Source organism: Photinus pyralis, unplaced genomic scaffold (genome assembly GCF_008802855.1).
Source record: "Photinus pyralis isolate 1611_PpyrPB1 unplaced genomic scaffold, Ppyr1.3 Ppyr1.4_LG6, whole genome shotgun sequence".
Taxonomy (NCBI): domain Eukaryota; kingdom Metazoa; phylum Arthropoda; class Insecta; order Coleoptera; family Lampyridae; genus Photinus; species Photinus pyralis.
Window position 1 is genome coordinate 20,241,771 of NW_022170663.1, and position 22,652 is coordinate 20,264,422.

Sequence of the window (22,652 nt, forward strand, 5' to 3'; positions counted from 1 at the left end):
GAACGATACAAGAAATAGTAACGATTAGTCTCGAAATTATGCACAATGTTATTTCAAAGTTCTGTTTCTATTAGCTTATTGATGTTTGCAGATAAATGCAACGTGCCCGCTACCAATACTGATTGTAGGATTGTGATGTGATAACTTTGATTTTAAGAAGAATCGAGAAGTGTGAATTTATCGTATAGCGCAAAACGAATTGATTACGCATTGCAGTTCGATATTTGCCACAGTATTTAAGATCCCATGAAAATATCGCTTCGCGCCAGAAAAAATCTTCGGCACAAAAAAGGTTATGAATTTTTGTTTGGGCCCCGTCTCACGCGTAATTATATCTCCCTTGTTTGCCTCTCATTTCTAAATTATTCCTATTATCCATTTCTGACTTCCTCCTGACCATTAGTCCATTCTACAGCCCTAAACGTAATTTCAGTACCAAGAATTTCACCAATTAAACACGAGCAATAGCAAAAATCAATATCTTAGCAGGCGGAGAACACGGAAAAGTTTCTTGGGAAATAAAAAAATAAGGTGGTGCAATTGAATGAAAAAAATCGTTCCGCTGCACACGTATAGCGCAGACCACTTCATCAGAACAGTTTCTAGTGTACTTATTTCGTATTGTAAATACACTTCGTAAGAAGTAATCCGTCTGCAGCAGAATTTCCACTGCGAGTGAATTAAGGAATTTAATGAAAACCAATTCCATTCCAATTGTGACACCATCTTTAATGAGGGTCGAAAAATAAATTGTCATTTCCAATCTAGTGCACAAAATAATATAATTTTATCTAAAGACCTGTTTACATTTCCGTTACGTTATTTATGTACAAATGGGAGAAACAATCTCGACGAGAAACTGGGATTTATGCCGGTTGCTGAGAGAATATAACATTGTATAATATAAGAACGCTCACCGATAAGCATATACAAACGTAAAAGGGTGAGTAGTGATGTTCTTTCGTTTCGCTGCGAAAATTGTTGAATAAACAGAAAACTCGAATGTAGCTTTGTTTCGAGGGCGTGGCAAATGCCTTCTAATTCCGATCTTTATAAGCGGCGTTCAGTTCAATTTCGGCAATCGAATATCGGGAAAAATTTTCTAGTTCTGTAGATATCGCGAACATCGCCGTAACCGTATATTTTATTACGCATGCAAACAGAAATGGTGAGAGAAAAAAACCTTTTTCGGGGGATAAGAAAGGAATATTATGATATCGATTCGGATTCCTAACATACTGGGGGAAATTGAGATCTTTAACGGCATTACCTCAAATGAGGTTTTACCAAAGCAGGCAGTTTCACTAATCCACGTAATGACTTGAAAGCATTTTATGGTACCTTTTAATGTGGGTCTGTTAAAGAGGACTTCATTATTGCAAAGCAATTGTTTTGTGCTTGTGAAAGATGTGCAAAAACTTAACTGCTTGGGAACGGTCGTATTATCATAAAATCCGATTAGCTCAAGAGTTTTAGTTAGTAGTTGACTTTTGAGAGCAAATCCGTGTTATGTAAACTACTATTCTTTATCTATTAGCGTTTGTGTCCTAGTTTTACCTATAAACTGTTAATTTGTAGTGAAAATGAGCTTCCAGGTTTGCTAACGGCGATCTTAAGACAACATTTCATCGAAGAAAGCAGGTAATTTTTTACAGAATTTCACATAATAATACACTTTTTGTTACCTATTATAGGGATAGAGACAACCATGTTCATTTGTACACAATACACTTTAAACGTTAAAAAAAGGTACAGCAACTGGATTCCATTTTTTTCCTGTAGCACATATTTCTAAATGCTACTTCATTATTCACATTGGTCAATCTTCGATTTCGTTCTTCAAACTACTCCTTCAATTTTTGTACGTAAGCGGATTTATGCATTCGTTTCTGTACTTTGTTAATTTTTGTAACGAGACTGTCGGAACCGGGAAGTAAAGGAACTAGGGAGAATGTTACCTATCTGCTGTCCTCTTTTTAATCTCTTCGTCTTCGTTCGCCTCGTCGCCTGCGGTTTTTCGTATTTGATTCTGTATATGTTATGAATGACTATCAAAGAGCTTCAGGATCGAAGGAAACCGGAAGGGACGTGGGAAATAATTTCTCAGTTAGCAAGTGTCATGTATAGTGCAAATAGTTATTTAAAGCTAACTTTTCGTATTGGAACAGTAACTTTAACTTTAAATTCAGGCGAGATTAAGGATTTGCCAAACAAATCGATTTTGTTTAAAAGGTGCTTATATTTTCGCCCCTAATGTATGGTATGTTATCAAGTTATCTTAGTTCAACGTCCCTTGCGTGCTATCCCACATACCAACTGCATATTTACCTCTAAACAATGATGTTGATATTAGGGCGAATGAAATTGGCAGCGGTACTGATCGAATGAAACTCGCTCTCTGTTATTGTTATCCCCACAAACAACTTTGATCGATCATAAACTTCACGTTGTGTGTACTACTGAAATACTAAAATAAAGCCTCGTCTCATCCTCCGCGCTCCTCTGTTCTACTTCAGAATGAAGAACGTCTAAAGTGAATATCTTGAAAATTATACAGGGTGAGAAATACAGTGTAGGTTAAAAGGGGGTATAGTTGCCCCTTTTTGTGACTAAAAAACACATGAGAATTTTTTAAAATTTTTAAAATTTGTTATTTATATAGGCGCCATGTTGGATTCTTACGGAATGAGACAAAAAAAGAAAAATAATGACTTGTCACACTCTATACTTTTACCTGGCATTATGGCAGTACGTTGAGGTATCAATTTTGTTTTATTTTCATTAAGGGCAAGTTTATTTTCCCAAACCACTCACGAGCCTTCGATAAGCCAGGTCAAGTTGAAATGCAAAGGTCCATCTAGTTTCAAATATGTCAATTGAGTACAAATATTGATTAAAACGACCTGCAAGAGATTTAGGCAAGTCCAAGGATCAAGCGTTTTTTAGGAATAGAGCGAGGAGTGTCTAAGATTGCAATATGTCGAATTCGTGGCGGAATACCGAGAAATTGATCACATGTAAGAGGTCAAGGCGTTTTTTGCCATATCACGGAGTTATTAAAACAGATCCTACCACCAGGATAAGGGTCGTATTCGGTGGGTCACCACTAGGCATGGGAATTTTTTTCGATATATCGATAGGTATCGATAGTTATCGATATATCGAATAACAATAGGTAGAGCTAAAAAAATCGATATATCGATAACTATCGATATATCGATACTTATCGATAAGTATCGATATATCGATACCTATCGATATGTCGATAACTATCGATATGTCGATAACTATCGATATATCGATATGTCGATAACTATTGATATATCGATATGTCGATATCTATCGATATATCGATATGTCGATATCTATCGATATGTCGATAACTATTGATATATCGATATGTCGATAACTATCGATATATCGATATGTCGATAACTATCGATATATCGATATGTCGATAACTATCGATATATTGATATGTCGATAACTATCGATATATCGATATGTCGATAACTATTGATATATCGATATGTCGATAACTATTGATATATCGATATGTCGATAACTGTACGATAAAATTATGTTATTGTTGAGATTTCAACGAGCGCTACTATTTTTATTAATAAAATCCATTTTCGGGTTTACTCTCGTGTAAATTTACTATTTTTAGTCGCTCGACGTTTCGGAAACTTAACTTTGCTTCCTTTCTCAAGAGAAGCGCTACGTCACATCATCATCCATGCCAAATAAACGCAGTAATAAAATCTTTAGAAAATAGATCTTTTCGTCTTACTGACGATTGCTCAAAAAAAGAAGCACTTCAAAAACTTGAACAAAATGTTGCATCAAAATGGCTACTCTTTAGGTAAAATAAAGAAGACAATCAAAGGGTGTAATCATGGTCTATGTATCGGTATCTGACTGATGGTTACAGAGGACCAGTCACAAAAAAACAGAGAAAGCTAAGAACACTTTAAATTTAGATATACAGTTTCAATTGGTTGACATTTACGAAATCTAACAAAAAACTGTTGATAAAGGTAGCAAAGAAACGTCGAGTAACAATTAATAGTCACTTTACACGAGAATAAACCGGAAAATGGATTTTATTAATAAAACTCGATAAGATAACTATCCCTGTCGATAACTATCGATACGTCGATTATTTCTCTCAAATGAGACGTGCAATTACCGCTTAATTACAGCGGTAATTGCATTGTAGAAAGCTAAAGAGCCCTGCGATAATTGCACAGTTAATATGGTAACTCCAATAAAGTTGCAAGAACTGCATTCGGTTATTTTCATATTTTGTTAAAAGAGCCCTCTTGTCTTGTCGGGCTCTTTCGCCAAAATATAAAAGTAAACTCATGCAGTTTTTAGACACGCTTTCAAAAAAATTATCGGTAATATTATATAGATACCTATATATTAAAAACTATCGCCATAACGAGAACTATCGATATACCGACCCTTATCGATTAGCGGTATTATCGATCTTTCGGACTATGTTATCGGTGTATCTATAACCATCGATATTTCCGGTAATATCGGCATATCGATAAGTCGATAAATATATCGTATAGGTAAGTACCGATACTTATATCGATAGGTGAAAACAGTTATCGCCCATCCCTAGCGATAACTATCGACATAATCGATTATATCGATAACTATCGACATATCGAATATATCGATACCTATCGATAGTAATCATATATCGATAACTATCGATATATCGATAACTATCGAAATATCGATAACTATCGATATATCGATAACTATCGAAATATCGATAACTATCGAAATACGTAACTATCGATATATCTAACTATCGACATATCGATAACTATCGATATTTCGATAATTATCGGCATATCGATAAGTAAAATATATCGATAGGTAAGTACCCGATACTTATCGTTAGGTGAAAACAGTTATCGCCATCCCTAGCTACTACGCTGTAAAGAAAACCAGAAAATTCCGATTTGCGACTTCGTTTTTATTTTATTGTCGAAACAGATGCAAAAAATAAAAAACACTTTCTCATTGCCATTATTTGAAGTTATAGAAGACAGCGTTGAGAGATTTTCAATACAACGTTTTGTTTCGGAGAAATCATCAACTTTATTTTTTATATGGCCCATAAAGAGGACATACTGTATTGGGAAGCATTTTTTATTACAAATACAACGATGTATAGTACAAAAAAAATACAAAAATTGGTATCAACAGGATGGTGCACTCACGCGAAACGCCATAATCGTGCGAAAATTCCTATCGAACAAATTTACTGGAAAATAGAAAATATGTTCGCTATGGCGTTGTGCGCGGTGAAGAGAAAATTCCATGGATGTAAAATAGTGACCAGGATTTTGAGTGATTATTAAACGGCGATTGACTTATGGAAACATTCAATAATTATGTGCAATGTATTTGTTTAAGAGGACCTATTAACAGGGATGTAAATTCTATTCAAATAAATTCCGTTTTTTTATTCAATAAAATTGTCCATGTAAATTCCTGAATTAACAGAAGTTCATTGGCATCGGCTCTTCTAGGTGAAAGTAAAAAATCAATTTTATCCCTACGGGAATCATAGGGGGAATTCAAACAACTATAACTACCCGTTACACTGCCTACGTGCTTCCTTTTGTCATAATTTACTTTCACCCACGTTCCACCACTCGTCGCGTATAGTAATAAATCTGCACCTCGCCAAGTATTACAGATTTTGGTCTGTAGAATCCGAGGTAGAATCTAAAACTAATTTTTAAAATTGAACGACATTACGGGGAAAAATTGATTTTTAAGAAAAAAATGCGAAATAGTTGTGGATTCTACAGGCTAAAATCTATAAACTTTCTGACTTTTTAAAATTCTGACTGCCAAAATTAGTCTGTGAGAATGTTAATTATAATTTTAAAAAATGGAATCAAGATGTCTTCGATACTCAGCGGAGACGGTGCGGTATTCTTGAGCGCCACCAGAAGTTGATCTCTTGCTTCTGGCCACGAAAACCACAGATAAGGTCAACAAGAGAACGAGCAGTTCAAGTATCGTACGGAAAAACGGTGTTGGGCAATGCCATTAATATGAACACATCATGTTCAGGGGTAAAATCCATTCTCGGTTCTAACTAAAAACTGGGGTTATATAATCCTTATATAGTGTGTTCTCCTTGTAAAATGTTGCTGCGATTTGTGTATTGGGGGAAAACCATGACCACCAACGCCTTAAGTAAAAATCACTAAAATTTTAAGCGCCAAATTCAAACTGCAGTCATTTTGAATTCAATATATACTTTATAAGCGCGATGACATTTTTTTACTTGTATGTACATCAATGGACACATTAATGAGTAATAATTCTTGCAAAATAGCCTGCGATTTATAAAGAAACGGTGCCATTACGTAATAGGTAATTTTGCATTAGCATCTGTGTATCATGAAATTACATTGTTCGTTTTCCACAATTTTTTTTACAAGGGCATCTATAGATTTGGTGGTTTGCTGTTGTGTATATTCTATTCCCGGCATTTGTTAGTGCCTGCGATGTACACAAAAATGAATGTCCTTCCACTTTGTTTAATCGGCATCGTACTGGTGCTTCCACTTGGTTCGAACGGAAATGTAATACAATTAACAGACGCAGATTTCGATGGAATGACTTCGCAAAACAAAGTTATGGTTAAATTTTGTAAGTGTTTGTGCTCTTGATGGCCCTCTGTATATTTACTTCTGTTTTAGATACGAATTCGTGCCGTTACTGTAAGGAAATGGATGAGCAGTACAATGACTTGGCAAAAGAATTAAAGGATACTGGCTCAGATATTAAGGTGGCTGAAGTAGATTGTCGTAAATATCGTATGGTGTGTATAAAAAGTGGCGTGAAAGGTCTCCCTACGCTCATATATTATCGAAATGGATCTCCTACTGAATACAAAGGTAAATTATACTAACGCAAGGGGTGAGTGTAAATGGTCATATTTGTGCAGGGTGTCTGGAAAAAATCCATGATTCAATGGTTGATAAACAAAACAGGACCGGATGTGGACTACATACGCTTCCAACAGATGTGAAGGAACGTATATTCGAATCATCGTATGTTCATGCATGTTAGATCCATCGCACACACCTTGGTGGAGGACAAACGAATGTAAGTTAAATTAAACCATAGCTCCTGAAATGAATGTGTGAAAATTAGTCTATAATTTATCAATTTCAAATTGCGTCTTCATCAAATATTTTCCAATTTACTGCATATTCTATAGTTATAAGTGCGTCTGCACGGCGAAATGGTGATTTCTGGCATTCGCCACTCGATAGTGGGATGATAGGAACTGGTCAGGTCAAGTCGGCGATTCTGATTCGGCGATGGGAAGCTCGGAAATGGTCAACTCGGCGACGAAACACTCACAAAATTATTATAATACTCTTCAGTTATAATAATATGTAGGTAGTTACATTCGTATAGTGCGCGACAGAAAAATAATATAATAAAGTCATATTCTGTAAATTAAGAAAAACTCTAAATGCGTTGATCTATCAATCTCATTTTTAATTGAACTTCGTTACTGATGACAACTAAGTTCCACCCCAAATCTTCTAGGCAATGAAATTATAATGTATAATAAATATTAAGTATGTGCTGTTCAGTTTTAATTACTGATTACTTGTGTCTTTGGTACCTATGTCAGTAAAAGTTCTACTTTGTGTTTTTGGAGCCCACTGATTCCAATAAATTCATAGATCAGTTTGTCCGTGAATGTGTTACATATGGTACAGATGGATTAATGATCGGTGCCAAGAACTTTAAATGTATGATATCAATGATTGTTTGTGATTTGCCCACTAAATCATTTATATATTGTTGTGTAAAACAACATCAGATGGACGTTTCTTTAGGTTGAAATAACTAATTTTTATTTTATTTTTTATTTATTTTTTTTTTATTGATGTTTTACACGTGGTGTTTACACAAGTCATTTTAAGTATGCAATGTAAGAGACAAACGAATATAATAAATTACAAACAAACATAATAATTATACAAACTATTCCATTATATCACAACATTTATTCGTCAAAAATTCTTCTAGTGAATAGAAAGCCTTTTTTATTAGACATGATTTAATTTTAGATTTAAACTCCATTTCATTGCAATGTTTGAGAGCGGTGGGCAACATATTAAAAAATTTTATGCCTAAAAAATTAGGGCCGTACTGACCTTTTTTAAGACGTAAATAAGTAGGTACGTAATTATGCATATTTCGCGTATCATAATTGTTTAAAAGGATCATCGTTCCTCCGTGTCTGAAGTATGTTCTGCAAAAATAATCTGCAACGTAGAAGTTATTAAGAACAAAAGACTTAATCTCTAATTCCTTTAGCCAATGTTCGCTCAAACAGATCGCATGATATTCTTTTTTAGAATCTAATAAAAAAGCCCCTAACTCATCTAACATTGAATGTTATTAAGTTTTTACTGTTTAAATCTGGAAAATTTGACCGGCTGCGTAACTGCTGCACAATTGGAGAGTTCTCCATAGTCTTTTTGAAATTTAGCCCGTTATTTCGGTTGTCGTATTGTTTAATATTCAAAATTGAGGAACATTTGGTCCAGAGCACTTTAGTATTATCTGCTCGATTGCGATAAGGACGTTGTTATCGCGAAAATTAATTTAGCTATCTCGAAAAATTGGCCACGTCCGTACGTACATATAGACGGTCCAAAAAACTATGATCGCAATACCCACCTAGCTCAAGCTAGTAAGATAAAAATGTACTCCCATGCTCTAGCTACCTCCCCTTTGAATCATTGACGTTTCGATTGTTTGTTAAACCTTCGAAAATGCCTAGCTACGGGTGGATTCTGGTCTAACAATAGAGGTTTCTATCAACTTTGTTGTTGTATTATAAATTTGTGTTTAATTTCCTCCAGCTCAAGTAATCGTCGTGAAGCTACCGGCCTGGATTTTGCACCGGGTCTACTTCCGGAAATCCTGTTTACATAAACCGCATCAAAACCCAGTCCTGAAGCTAACTGGCCGGCATTTCGTACTGGGTCAACTTCCGGAATCCTGTAACCACGTAATTTTAGGACTGTGTTTTTTAGGAATGTTTAATATAATTTATCAATTTTCTTTTATTAAAAAGCGCTACTGGTAAAATTTCTGCAAGATCGGTCCATAAGCGAGCAAGTTTGTTACGCTTTATTTAAATTCGATATTTAAGTTCAGTATTCTTAAGCCATCTAGGTATTTTCTTTGTAATCCATTGGTTTGAGATGTAAGTAGATTTTTTATTACCTTAGTTTTTTAGTTCGCCAATAGAGGTCATCTTAGTGTTAGGGGTTTCTTTTACAATAATTGTTTGTCTTGTTGCTGGAGTTCACGCTTTGTACCTTTTTGCACTTAATGCCACGCCTTCTTCTTAAATTGTATCTTACCCACCAGTGGTATTTCTCGCTCAGTTTTATTTCTTTTCCCTTCAGTGAAGATTCTGCCGTCGCATTAATTACATGCAAATTTCTCTCCTGGTACGCCATTACTTTTACTGACTTTGTGTCTTACCTGTGTAAAGGGATTATAGTTTTGGCTGTCACCTTTGGAGTGGTTTCTCTCTTTCTTTTGAGGTCTGTGACTGCTCTATTGAGGTATATGCATATAAACAGTACGAGGTATGTTAGATTATGACGTAGCATTTTTCTTAATACTCAAGCTTTCCTTAAAGTCTTCTTATTGTTTCTCTTGCGTTTTTCTTTTGGATTACCTTTTCGTTACGATCTACTTGGATATTACCTGCTACCTTACATTTCTAACTGGACCCGCCATCTTATTAGGATTGATATTGGCGCGCGTCACGCGATGGATGTTTCTGCATTACCGACTAGGAAAATATCAAATGCTGACGGCGAAATGGCGACGGTGAGATGGCGCCGGCAACACGGAGACAGCGAAACGTCCAATACCGTGTAGGAGAGCCCACGTGCAAGTTCTATGGCGAGGTGTGGTATGTCACTGTGACGCCTTGATCAAAGACAGATAGCTATCTGGAATCGGGGAGGGTGAAGCAACTAAGGCTATCCTTCATTAAGAGAAACAAGCTTTGAAACTAGCTTCGAAAGAAAGGGTAGGCACAATGGGCCTTTGGTGCGCCTAAGTTCTGCCTGGTTGGGTTCCCCTGTGAACAGAATAGCATTTTAAAAAACCCTTTTAACAGTAACAACTTAGGTACCTTAAATTCCAACGGTACTACACAACAAAATTTGCGAAGGTCGACCTCGCGACCTGGGCTTTCTGGCCATTACTACCAACCCGTACAAAATTGCTCGAAACATTTATTTACATAAAATTCAGGAAATTGGCACATTACTGGCCGGGAAATATTGGCAACGAGGTCAGAAAAACAAATTTTTGAACCCTTTCATTTAATAAGGAAGAACCTGACCCAAGGGACCCACCTTCTCTTGCCTACCTGGTTTGACTGTGCCATATCGGTGGAAGCCTGGCCACCTACCATCGACGCCGACCAACCGCTAGACAAAGACAAATTGCTACTTTGTTCAATTGTCGTTTCGGTCAATTAGTTTTGATAAATGGAGTTCAGTTACTTTACATAGAAGTCACCTTCATGGTACCTGCTATTTATTCATTAGGTTTAGTTAGCTAATGTGTAAATTTTTTATATGACTTTTATAGGCACGATGACACTTTTTGTTTACTTGTATGTACACCAATGGACCTGAATGTAATATTGCGTAACACATTAATGAGTAATAATGCTTGGAAAATACCCGCGATTTGTAAAGGAACAGTGCCATTGACGTAATATGTAATTTTGTTTAAGCTACTGCGTATCATGAAATTATATTGTTCGTTTTCAAAAACATTTTTTTTTCTTACAAGGGCGTCTATATATTCGGTGGTCTGCTGTTGTGTATAGGTATTCTCGACATCTCTTAATACCTGCGATGTACACAAAAATGAATTTCCTTCCACTTTTTTGGATCGGCATCGTGCTGGTGCTTCCACTCGGTTCGAACGGAAATGTGATACCATTAACAGACTCAGATTTCGATGAAATGACTTCGCAAAACAAAGTTATGGTTAAATTTTGTAAGTGTTTGTGCTCTTGATGGCCATCTGTACATTGAGTTCTGTTTTAGATACGAATTCGTGCGGTTACTGTAAGGAAATGGCTGAGCCGTACAATGACTTGGCAAAAGAATTAAAGGATACTGGCTCCGACATTAAGGCGGCTGAAGTCGATTGTGATAAATATCGTAATTCGTGTGTAAAAGGGGGCGTGAAAAGTATCCCTACGCTCAAATATTATAGAAATGGATATCCTACTGAGTACAAAGGTAAATTATACTGACCAAAGGGTGAGTGTAAATGACCATTTTTGTGCAGGGTATCGGACTGCAAAATCCATGCTTCAATGGCTGACAAGCCAACCAACACAGGATGTGCAGTCTGCACTACATACACTACTATCAGATGTCTAGGAACGTACATATATTCGTGAATGAACTTCTAAAGCATTGCCTATGTACATTCATCAAAACCATTGCCAGAAGAAAACACGAATTTTGTTAAAAGCAACAACGTTAAATTATACCATAGCTACTGGAATACATCTGTGAAAATTTGTTTATAATTTATCAATTTGAAATTCATAAAATATGTTCCACTTTACCCCACATAAAGTGTGTTTATGCGGCGAATTAGATTGTTCATTTAGTTCAACCACAAACATGCTTAACCTGTCCGATGGTCAATTTTACAGATTAAGATATTGCACAAAATGGGTATTCTTGTGTTGTGTTTCCCATGTGACCCTTCGTGGGTTAGATGTTTCGGGGATTGGGACTAGTCGCCGTTTCGCCGTGATGTAGACATCTCGCCACCAGCCATTTTAATTTTATTTTAAAGGCTAAATGTGGTCGGTAATTTTTAGGGTAAACGCTAATCCGATCATATTGGTTGAATTCGATGACAATGTTGCGTCAGTTATTTCATGATATTTATTTTGTTTAAATAATTGTTTTTTTGTGTAAGCAAAATATGGGACTATGGAAATATTTGCATAGTTATTGTAAAAGTTTATCTCCGGTTTGCGATAAGAGTCGTTATCGTTGCGTACGCTGATTAAATTGGGAGATAAGGGCGTGTTATCGCCGTTAAGAAAACAGAGGTGCGGTTTGTTTTTTCGAAGACGTAGTATTTTGTTAAGAAAAGAGACGGACGTTAAACGAGTTCTATGACGATTGACATTGTTGAAATGGCAGCTCGGATGCAAAATTTAAAATTTACACAACATCTCCTCTTCTATAACTTGTAATTAAATGTGTGAACACTCACTTTAGACATCAATCGGGAAACTATTCCTATATCACTTCTTCTTCATTTTACTGACAAAGCAGGACTTCGAAACACCGGATGACTGCCGGAAAAATACGTATCAGAAATTTGCGCGCAACGGACTGTTACGGGACGGGCCAAAGGCAATTCAGCATCTTCTAAATTGTTTTATTTATAAGTTTAGTGATTAATTTTCTGGTAATGTTGCATAAATTTTTTATATTAACGATAGCATACCTTTCAACTGCATGTAAATTATGCGTAACACATTATGAAGCGAAAATTACCCACCACGTTTTTGTACCCATAATGGCTTACTAATGCTTCGTAATTTGTAAAGAAACTGTTCTATTAACGTGTGTAATATTTATTTTCAAATTAAAAAACTGCCGTGTTGGTTAAGCGTCGAAACCATTCCTCTTTTTTCTGCAAAGGTATAAATATTCAGCGAACTACAATCCTTGGCATTTGTGGCTGCCACAAAAATGAGTTCCCTTCCACTTTGTTTGATCGGCATCGTACTGGTGCTTCCACTCGGTTCCAACGGGAACGTGATAAAATTAACAGAATCAAATTTCAATGAAATGACTTCCCAAAACAAGATTATGGTTAAATTTTGTATGTGTGCTCTTGGTTACCCGCTGTTTTGAATTACTTCTGTTTTAGATACGACTTGGTGCAGTTACTGTAAGAAAATGGCTGAACCTTACATTAAATTGGCAAAAGAACTAAAAGATACTGGTTCAGATATTAAAGTGGCTGAAGTAGATTGTGAAAAATACAGTCGTGTGTGTGACAAAGCTGGGATAAAAGGTTTGCCTACGCTCCAATACTATCGAAATGGATCTCCCACTGAATACAAAGGTAAATTATAATACATATTGAGCATAGTGCGAGTTTAAACGACCATATTTGTACAGGACAACGGACCACAAAACCGATGCTTCAATGGCTGACGAGTACTGCTTAATTTTGTAGAAAGCATCAATTTGGATCAGATTTTCGGATACCGCTTTGACATTAAAAAAATAACGCTAAGACCACATTTTAAATGAAATAGTTAAAATCCCCTTCTCACTTGGCCCGAAAAAAGATAAGCTACACAATGGCACAATTAAAAAGTTGAACTTACATTGTCAGTAATTGGCACACTAAACGCTTTTCAATCTCAAAAAATCGTTGTAGCATTTCTGCCCTATCATGGGACAAAAACGCATAACAGCCCCTTTGACTCAATAGTAACAAAAATCTATGCTCCAAATTCGGTATACCTATAATTAATTGACTAATGCCTGAAGGGCCTCGCTCTACTCGTAATATGCTTCTAAAACAGGTACGGTACTTTATCGGCCAACAACACTCCCTCCAACAACATTCACGTTTCAAACTCGATCATAACTTAACCGAGATGGCAAAGTTGTTGGATTCGAACTTACAATCTGTGAGGTTAAAGCCCGAGTCTTAAACCGCTACGTCAAACGGACCACTAAGCTACTAATATTAACAAATGACTTGAATGTGATATCATTTAACCCGGAAGGGGCAAAATAGTTATTAACTAATACGGCAAAGGGTTACGAAAGTTGTCTCTTGGTTGAGGATCAAATCCCGATATCAAATGTCGTTCATGACCCGGTGACCCAATTCCAGAAAACACCTGTTTGTTATCAGCAGATGGAAGATATGTCAAAGGTGTAAAGCTGTAACAGTTTAGTTTATTTATATTCAAATTTCAAAATTACCGCTTGCTACGTTAGGCAGGATATAGGTGAGATGGCGTCACTTGTACGCGTGCTTCTTTCCTCGCGCAGAATCGCGTAATTTTTTCACTTCATTTCCGTTTTAAAACCAACGAGGTTGTACTTGTAGAGCGTGGCATTGTGAATTCTTCTAAAACCAGTGGGTAATATTTGCCATCATTCACGTAAAATCTCTGGCAATTTTACCTGTTTATTGGCGTTGTCGAGTAGAGTAACTCAGAAGCCGTTTTCTCCGTTGTGAGGCTATATATCTGGTGGAAGTTCATCGCCCTACCTACATATTCACAACCTCTTGGATAATTTCCATATTTCATTGATTTAAGTATTTTTCATTACCCTCCTGACGATTTCAGGGGGTCCAGGTAGTAGACGAATTCTTGTAGGTAAATGAATTTGCATCTTGCGAATATTCCGGAGTACGAACACCTGTTGATTGCCGGCAGCTATCCGGCGTACCACCGAGTAGATAAGCGCTAACACCTAAACGATACCGGGAGCGACCAGCTGATTGTGGAATTTTCGGAAGATACGATCTTTTACACAACCTTTTTTTATTTGCTTCAATACCGTTAATCTAGTGTAACCTTCCGACGATTTATGATCGGAGCTTTGTATTTTGTTCGCATCAAGTGTTTGAGGTCGTGACTCTCTTCAAGAGCAACGCACCTGTATTTAACGTATGGGTAAACGAGCCGGCTACGAGTAAGCTATTTTTGGCCCTTCTGGCTCATATAATCGTTCCGAGCGTTGTAGCTTGGGGTTTGCTTTTGTGTTACAGAACTGGAACTTCGAAGGAGAGCTCTTTTTCGGAGAAGACAGCTTATGTGTGATTCAAGGTAAGATTTTTAATTTACTTGTACCCAGTGTTGCCTATATGAGTTGTTATTCGGGTTAACTTAATTCAATCTTTGAATCCATTGAAATCTTAACTACATTTTTGCTCGATCATTGTTGTAGGGGGCTGGTAACGTAATTATTAGGGAAGTGTTCAGGAATTTATTTGGGGATTATTTTTGTCATTTAAAGTATTTGTTATTGTCGTATTGAAGATACATTTTATTTGCCGATCCTGCACCGTTTTGTCAGGATTAATAAATCAGAATTGCTCGTAGTGAATTTATTATTTGGCTCTCTTGTGTTTTCCCAATTTCTATACAGGAGAGGTCAGAATTTGTGCAAAATTGGGTGGCGCTCAACTAATCATTTCTAGTAACTACCAAAGATCCAAAACTTATGTTATATGCCCAAACGAACAAACCGCTGTGGAAGATTCTCATCTCGAGCCCTTCTTTTAATTAAGAATCTGAGCTAGCTGGCCGTTTATGCGGCGGGGTTTGAGTTTTACAGCGCCGAACTAACCTCACGTTATAAAGCGTTTCCGAAACTTAAGCTGGTCCTTACAGTTGAATTAGATTTAAACTTGAAGTAAAATTAAAACCCTAAGAGAAATCAAAGGTAACCTTCTTCATTAATGTCATAAAATCTACATACGTCCGTGGAAAATTGTCGTATAACAAATAACAGCCGAACCTAAAGAAAAGGTACGGAAAATGCAAATGGCGGTACTTACAATAAGCGAGAAAAAACGCAATTATAACCCCCCTATTAAAGGAGAATTCATTCATTAATTATTCCAGAATCTCTAATTTAATTAATCAAATTACCGGAGATGAATAAAATATAGATGATGGCAATTAAAATGAAGTGCACTTTGTTCCGGCTAACAAAAGGAAGAGGAAAATGAAGGCCAACAATCGACAACCAAAAATCACGGCGCGCCGGCGCCGTAAAATGGCGTTGTTAAAATTCCAACAACAGATGGAGCCATCCGAGGAGCCATCTATTCAAGAGTTGCAAGGATCTTTCAACATATTGGCTGCTTCGTAATAGAGAAAATAAACCGTTACACCGATTTTGGTTTCTGAATGTTAATTGAAAACGAGCATAAAATTGCAAGGCTGTGTTTACGTAGCGCTGATCTTTGTGATTTAACCTAAACACACCAATTAACGATTGGGCTTATTGGACTACCGAATTTTTGAATTTTAATCCGGCCAATGAAGTGAGTATAATTAACCGTGTTGCAGTAAACGTTATAAAAGTTGGTCGTGTTTGGTATCAAACGAAGCGCGCTTAATCAACATGAATTTTAAGATTAGTCGCAGAATTTTAAAGAAGTTTTAATTTTTGAACGTTATCATAAGAGTACGTCGGGCGGCTGGAAAAACCGATGTTCCCTTTCTTCATTTTAGGAATTCTATATAAGGTAAAATTACAGTACTCACAATAGACGAATCGTTGTGTAAAGGCCAGTTTTTATAAACAATTTGCAATTCTTGAAACTGAGAGAGGCTATACTTTTATGAGGATTCAAACAAGGAACCAAAAATACTTGAACTAACACAAAACAGCCCTTTGTAACGGATGCACGATTTACATTGGTGTGATTGTTATTTTTTCGAATTTGGATTTCGGTCAACATAGGGAAATTTACACCTATACCGCTTTATAGTAAACTTGAACGAAAGTATGTCTGAAGATAAGAGCGATAATGACTCACACTTCGAGTAAAACGCAGGCTGTGTTTAGTAGATAAGATAAAATTAGTTAGCGATATTGCGAAGGTTCGCAGTCTAACTTCGGGGGCGAGCACTGGCGTGCATTCATTTCACCAAAGTTTAATGACATCATTCCGAGACTAACTGTGCCATAAATAAAGCTCGGTTCTCGGTGGCATGCGGTAAAAATTTAACGAGAATTAATTTGTGCATTTACTCGTAGCAGAACCCAATTAATAAACGCGCAAAATTAATATTCAATATAGTATGATCGCGGCTCCTGTGCATAAACAAATTCTCGCGTCCATGCTTTTGAGAATCTGGTGCAGATTTGCCTGCGTTCGCAATAAATACGGACAAGAAGAAGTAGTCAGGCGAAGTTCCATTGAAACTAATATTCCCTAACATGAAAATGAATGTTTTATGAAGTTATTTCTCGAAAGTAATTTCTACGCATATAAACTGTTATTTATTTGTTAAGTATTATTGCTCTTTTGTTAATCCAAAAGTTCCTCTTCCTGTTCTTTTACTGAAAACGTAAATTTCAAATGGTCAGCATTTAAATGTATAAAAGAATTGTAAATTGACACAATTACAGAGTGTTCCCCTTAAAGAATATAACTGCGACGCTACACTTCCTACTTGGCACACACCGTATATACAATCTTTATACAAAAAAAACCCGCTAGTGACAACATTAATCAACGTGTTCTAGGATTTTTCGAGAACATAAAAACCGGAATAATTGAATTTTCCCTTTCATTATGTATGGTACCGTACAATATCCTCAGGATTATCCATCAACAATAATAATATCCATTGTGAGCCTCTTACAATGAAAGTAACTACCAACTTTTACAATTTTTTTGTTGTCCGGCCCAGAATGTGATATTATATTCAAACACTGATCTGATATTACAAAAAGAAAAGTGTCGTTCAGAAAGATCGTACCACCAATATGAAAATTTGACAAGTTTGTCCTAAAGAATCGACTTGTTTTTAAAAGAATAGAATCTGCTGAAATTTCAAAAAATCGTTCCACAAATAAGAAAGTTGGCTCAGTAAATTTTTCTTCATTTTTACAAATTTTCCCCTAAAAGTAGGGATCTATCAAGGAGGATCCAGCTCAAATTCAATGGGGTTCATCTACGAGACACTGTAAACTATGTTTAGTAATAAAGCTTATGTTTTTTTATAGCAGAGGCTCTACTGTGCTAGCAAGAAAAGGTCCGACAGCGACCACAACACCATAACAGGATTTTTTTAAACCATTTTTTGTGTATTTTGCAAATCAAAATCAAAAATGGGAAAAAAATTGTCGAAATCTTTTTGGAGTAAAACAAAACACAGATTATTATCGTTTGATAAGGTCCACGCAAATTCCACACAGGAGAAAGTGCTCAACTCTAGAGCGTCTCTACAATTTGCGGAAGTCAAGTTTTTGCGGAGCAATTTGTTAAAAGACTTTGCTAAATGTGCATTTAACGAAAGGGGTGACATTGCTCTTATATTGTTAATATTGGAATGTGCACTCATTCCCATAGTACACAGTTAACTGCCTCCCCTTCGATGGTAAACTTACAATATTGAAGGAACGCAATGAGAATAGTTTCAGAACAGAGCTAAACATAGAAATTTCACTTTTTACAACTAACGATTCCCCATGTATGTACGTAATACACGTGCTTATAATAATCTAAATGTATTATTAGGTAACATGTGTGCAGTCAAAGGTGTTGTTTGTTACCATCGTGATTGCAAAATAACGCAATTTGTATAGAAACTCTTCTATTGATGTGTGATAAGTAAATTGGACGGTAAAAAATCCTCAGTTGCTTTATTATGTTATGTTAGGAAATGATTCCATTACTTGCTTTTCTCTAAGCGTAATTTCAGTGGTATAAATTTTTGTCGATCTGCTACTGCATACATTTTGTATTTTTGACTGGTACCGCTGAAGGTACATAGAAATGAATTTGGTTTCAATTTTTTTAATTAGCGTAGCACTAATGCTTCCATTGGGTCTGAACGGATGTCCGATAGAATTAAATCCATCAAATTTCAGGCCAATAACTTCCCAAAATATGATTATGGTCAAATTTTGTAAGTGTGCGCAACGCCTCAAAACGCTATATGCAATGTTTTAGATACGACTTGGTGCGGGTATTGTAAGCAAATGTGCGCGGCCTTTATTAACTTGGGAATAAGATTATACGAGACCAGCCCCGTTAAGGTGGGCCAAATCGATTGCGACAGATATCCTCAAGTGTGTAATGCAGAGGGCATTAAAAGTATACCTACGTTGAAATACTATCGACAAGGATGTGCTGTTCAGTACACCGGTAAATTATACTAACACTGTATGATTCTAGTAAATGACTAATATCTGTGTAGGAGAGCGGACCGAAGCTGCCATGTTTAATTGGTTGGTACGTAATGCTTGATTATGTAGAAGAGGATAAGTACTGTACAAGCCATGTAAACATCTACCGCCAGACGGATCGTAGCAACCAACATCCATTTGTTTCTTTGATATAAAGCATAACTCTATTTGACACCCAACGATTCAGATTCTCTGTGGCAAGGATAACAATATCACATACGTAGGGGCAATTAAAAAAATATATTGTCAGCTTGTCATTTTTATTTAATTCGTACAGTAAAGACACAATAGGTTTTGTTTGAACAGTAATTTTAATGAGGTCTTGTTAGAGAAGACAAAATTAGAATTCGTGGTATGAAACATTTTTTTTCTGTTTGGAGATGTCCGTGATGCGGATTCACGAAAAGATATACGTTACATTGAGTGATTCAACCCCTTCACACAAAACAGTTCGTACGGCCGGTATACATTTTCGGGAGAGCGGCTTATGAGTGGTTCTCCTTCGCAGACTTGAGCGACGGCAAATTAGTTTCGTTTTACAACCATGCGACTAAAAATAGTCATATTCGCACAAAAAATATTATACGCAAGCATTGAACTTCCCTTGAATTCCCTGCAGAATTTACACTATTACCAACAAAGTCGCACCTTGACATTAGGAAATCTAGGGCCGTATGAACTCAGTAAGATACTGGGCGAATTGTAATTCAAATTCATTTAAATATTTCGGACAATTGCCCATCAATGGCAACTTCATATACCACTAATATAAACTTCAACCTAGGGGAATCCTCAATCCAGACAATTTCTATGTGAATCGATGCTACTTTAGGAAAAGACCAATAAGAAGCATAGTAAAAATGTGGTTGTTCGATTGTTCTTCAATCGCCGTGAATTAGATATGTTAAGGGTATCATTACTGTGTTGTTATGTAGCTTACTTTTGTTTTATTGATTAAAGGCCCATTAAGATATTACGGCTACGTGTAAATGTTATTAGCCAACAAAGCTTCTATTTTATTGTACCTATATTTTAATTTTAATTAAGCTTACCTCGGAATGTTAATTTTGAATTAGCCAAGCTATTTTTATACGGGGTCGCTGATAAAGATAGAGCCAAAGCTCGAACGCTAAAACCATTATACGTGAAAATTAGAACGCTTCCATTTGACATTATTTCACATATCTTGAGGTTCAAAAAGTTTTATTCAGCACATCGTTTTTAAATGCGATCGCCATCTTGAATTTTTTTTAAATGGCATCATAGGCCAAGAAAGCTTATTTTTACCACCCGCACGTCAGTAATGGAGGTATCGCATTGAGGTAAAACATAACCCCCCACTTTTTTTTACGGAAATACACGTTTTGAAAGCACGACGAGTCCGAATCAAACAAAATCTCGATGATGTCGGTCTGTCGGTCCGTCTGAACTCTCATTTCTGACTGAACCGATTTAAATTAGATCTGGTACACATATTCTTAGACATGAAAGGGCAAAATTGCGCAAGTGCAGGTGTGCGGGTTGTATCTGTGCTAGTCACAGCAAATGTTTTCCTCTTTGTTACGACCTCACAATTCAGAAGAATTAAAAATCGCATTCGTACTGAGTTCCTAACAACTGATTGCACAATTCCATAAAAAAATTATAAATCGAATTCATCATTGTCAAGAAGTATGGGGAACAATATGAACATTTCTAAGTAAGTGTGCGTTTACAATGAACGTATACGTAAGGAATACATAAAACGTAAAAATTTCGTAAAGTTGAACTGTATAGAAACATACGAAGGTGTTTACAATGAACGTAATTTTTACGTACGTATATGTAAGCGATATGTAAGTCTTGCACATAGTCGCAAAGGTTGAAAATGTTTCCAAGTTACGTACGGTCATGTCATACTACTTGTAGTATGATCTTTGGTTTATCGTAAACAACCTGAGGCAATCCCTTTCTAGCCTGTTACTCAACTAATGATTGACATTATTTAAATCTGCTTCTACAACATACTTTGTAGTGGTTCTATCCTTACTAGCTATATTTTTTTAAATTCTAAATCCCACATTTTTGTTCACGGTCGATCAAAGGCAATCCCTTTGTAATCTGTTGGCAGATAAGGATTGACGGTCGACGTGAGGCAAGCAGTCCCTAATTTAAATCGCCTTTCTTTCTATAACCTAATTTGTTGTTTTTCTTCTTTACCATATGCATTTTTTTTTAATCATGACAAATTGCCGGGTCCGTGAATTGAACCGGACATGAAAACCGCAAACGACGGATTTAGGTTTAATCGTTTGTGCTCTGTTTGTGCTGGTTTGTGCTGTATTAGTATCAGCAGAACCAACCATAGAAGTTATGGACAATTCAAAATACTCAGCTGACTTCACGCACGAACTTAAAGCACAAACGACGTGCTTAATCGCAATCGTTTGTGCTGGTTTGTGCCGTATAATATGTATCAACAGAACCAACCATACAACAATTATGGATAATTCAAAATACTTAGTTGACGTCACGCGTGAAATTTATTTATTTATTTATTTATTGTAATAAATCTTAGGAGAACCAGTAATACAGAATTATAGACGATTTGAAATGCATGCACAAAATTGTAGAACGCTTAACAGAAGACGCACGAATTGAAACAGTTGTATATTTAATGTATCTAAGTAATTGTACATATTACGTAACTGTATGTAGTTTAATGAAGAAAAACATGCATATTTACATATCATATAACGTTAACATACTTCGTTTCACTTACCAATGGTTGAGCGCCACTCAATTTCTAACTTAACTCTCTCCGTATGAAATTAAAAAGATACAAGGGTAGTAAAAACAGTACAAATCAATTTAGGTACCAAAATAAATACTGGTTTAATCAAACAAATGGCAAAAATAAAAATTCTGTCCACAATGAACTAGCGTAACATGCAAATATTCAATATTCTCCCTCAAATACTCAAAATTATAGCTTACGTTTCACAAAAATCTTACAGTAACTTCAACAAACAATTGAAATTCTCATAATTTAAAATGATCGATTAAATTGATCATTGTATCTTAAAACATGTTTCCAGAAATAAATTGATGTTCCGCACAAAAATTTGCACGTATAGGGGCCAGGGACCCGGACCGGACCGAAAAAACCGAAAACCGGACCGAAACCGGTATTTTTTTCTGGACCGAAAACCGAACCGAAACCGTTCAGAAATGGAAACGTATTGAGAACCAGAACCCACATTAATCTTTTCGGTTCTTTTCGGTTTTTTACGGTTCTTAACAGGTTATTGGAAGTTGAAGGAAGCGCCGGCAACCACGCGCTGAAAATTGATAAAATATTACTCTTTTGATTGCCATCGGTTGATTATGAATTTTTAATATTCGTGTCGAAATTGAAGGTTTTAGAAAATAAAAATAAAAAACTACGTATTTTTCTTACTTTTTGTGTATTTTTTCTGTTTTTTAGTAATGAATGAAGTTTAAATACATATTTCCCTCCTCGTTTATTACCCTTGTCGTTATAAATTAGCTACACTGACGATACGTCAAGTTTTGGTATTCATGACTTCTTTTTCACACCTATTAATT

The 22,652-nt window shown here is 36.0% G+C and overlaps 3 protein-coding genes across 3 annotated transcripts; all 3 read left to right on the top strand.

The window, feature by feature from the left end:
* The first annotated feature begins 10,930 nt into the window (after nt 1–10,930).
* On the top strand, nt 10,931–11,726 carry LOC116174847 (protein disulfide-isomerase 2-like). Its single transcript, XM_031492860.1, has 3 exons — nt 10,931–11,115; nt 11,166–11,363; nt 11,413–11,726. Exons 1-3 carry the CDS (start codon nt 10,971–10,973, stop codon nt 11,505–11,507), a joined length of 438 nt encoding a protein of 145 aa, XP_031348720.1. The 5' UTR covers nt 10,931–10,970; the 3' UTR covers nt 11,508–11,726.
* Nucleotides 11,727–12,814: 1,088 nt separating this feature from the next.
* On the top strand, nt 12,815–13,491 carry LOC116175201 (protein disulfide-isomerase 2-like). The gene is made up of 3 exons (XM_031493335.1): nt 12,815–12,981; nt 13,030–13,227; nt 13,284–13,491. The coding sequence occupies exons 1-3, from the start codon at nt 12,849–12,851 to the stop codon at nt 13,331–13,333; spliced, it is 381 nt and encodes a 126-aa protein (XP_031349195.1). The 5' UTR covers nt 12,815–12,848; the 3' UTR covers nt 13,334–13,491.
* Nucleotides 13,492–18,569: 5,078 nt separating this feature from the next.
* LOC116174883 (thioredoxin domain-containing protein 5-like) lies at nt 18,570–19,968 on the top strand. The gene is made up of 3 exons (XM_031492909.1): nt 18,570–18,784; nt 18,829–19,023; nt 19,076–19,968. Exons 1-3 carry the CDS (start codon nt 18,652–18,654, stop codon nt 19,123–19,125), a joined length of 378 nt encoding a protein of 125 aa, XP_031348769.1. The 5' UTR covers nt 18,570–18,651; the 3' UTR covers nt 19,126–19,968.
* Nucleotides 19,969–22,652: the final 2,684 nt, after the last annotated feature.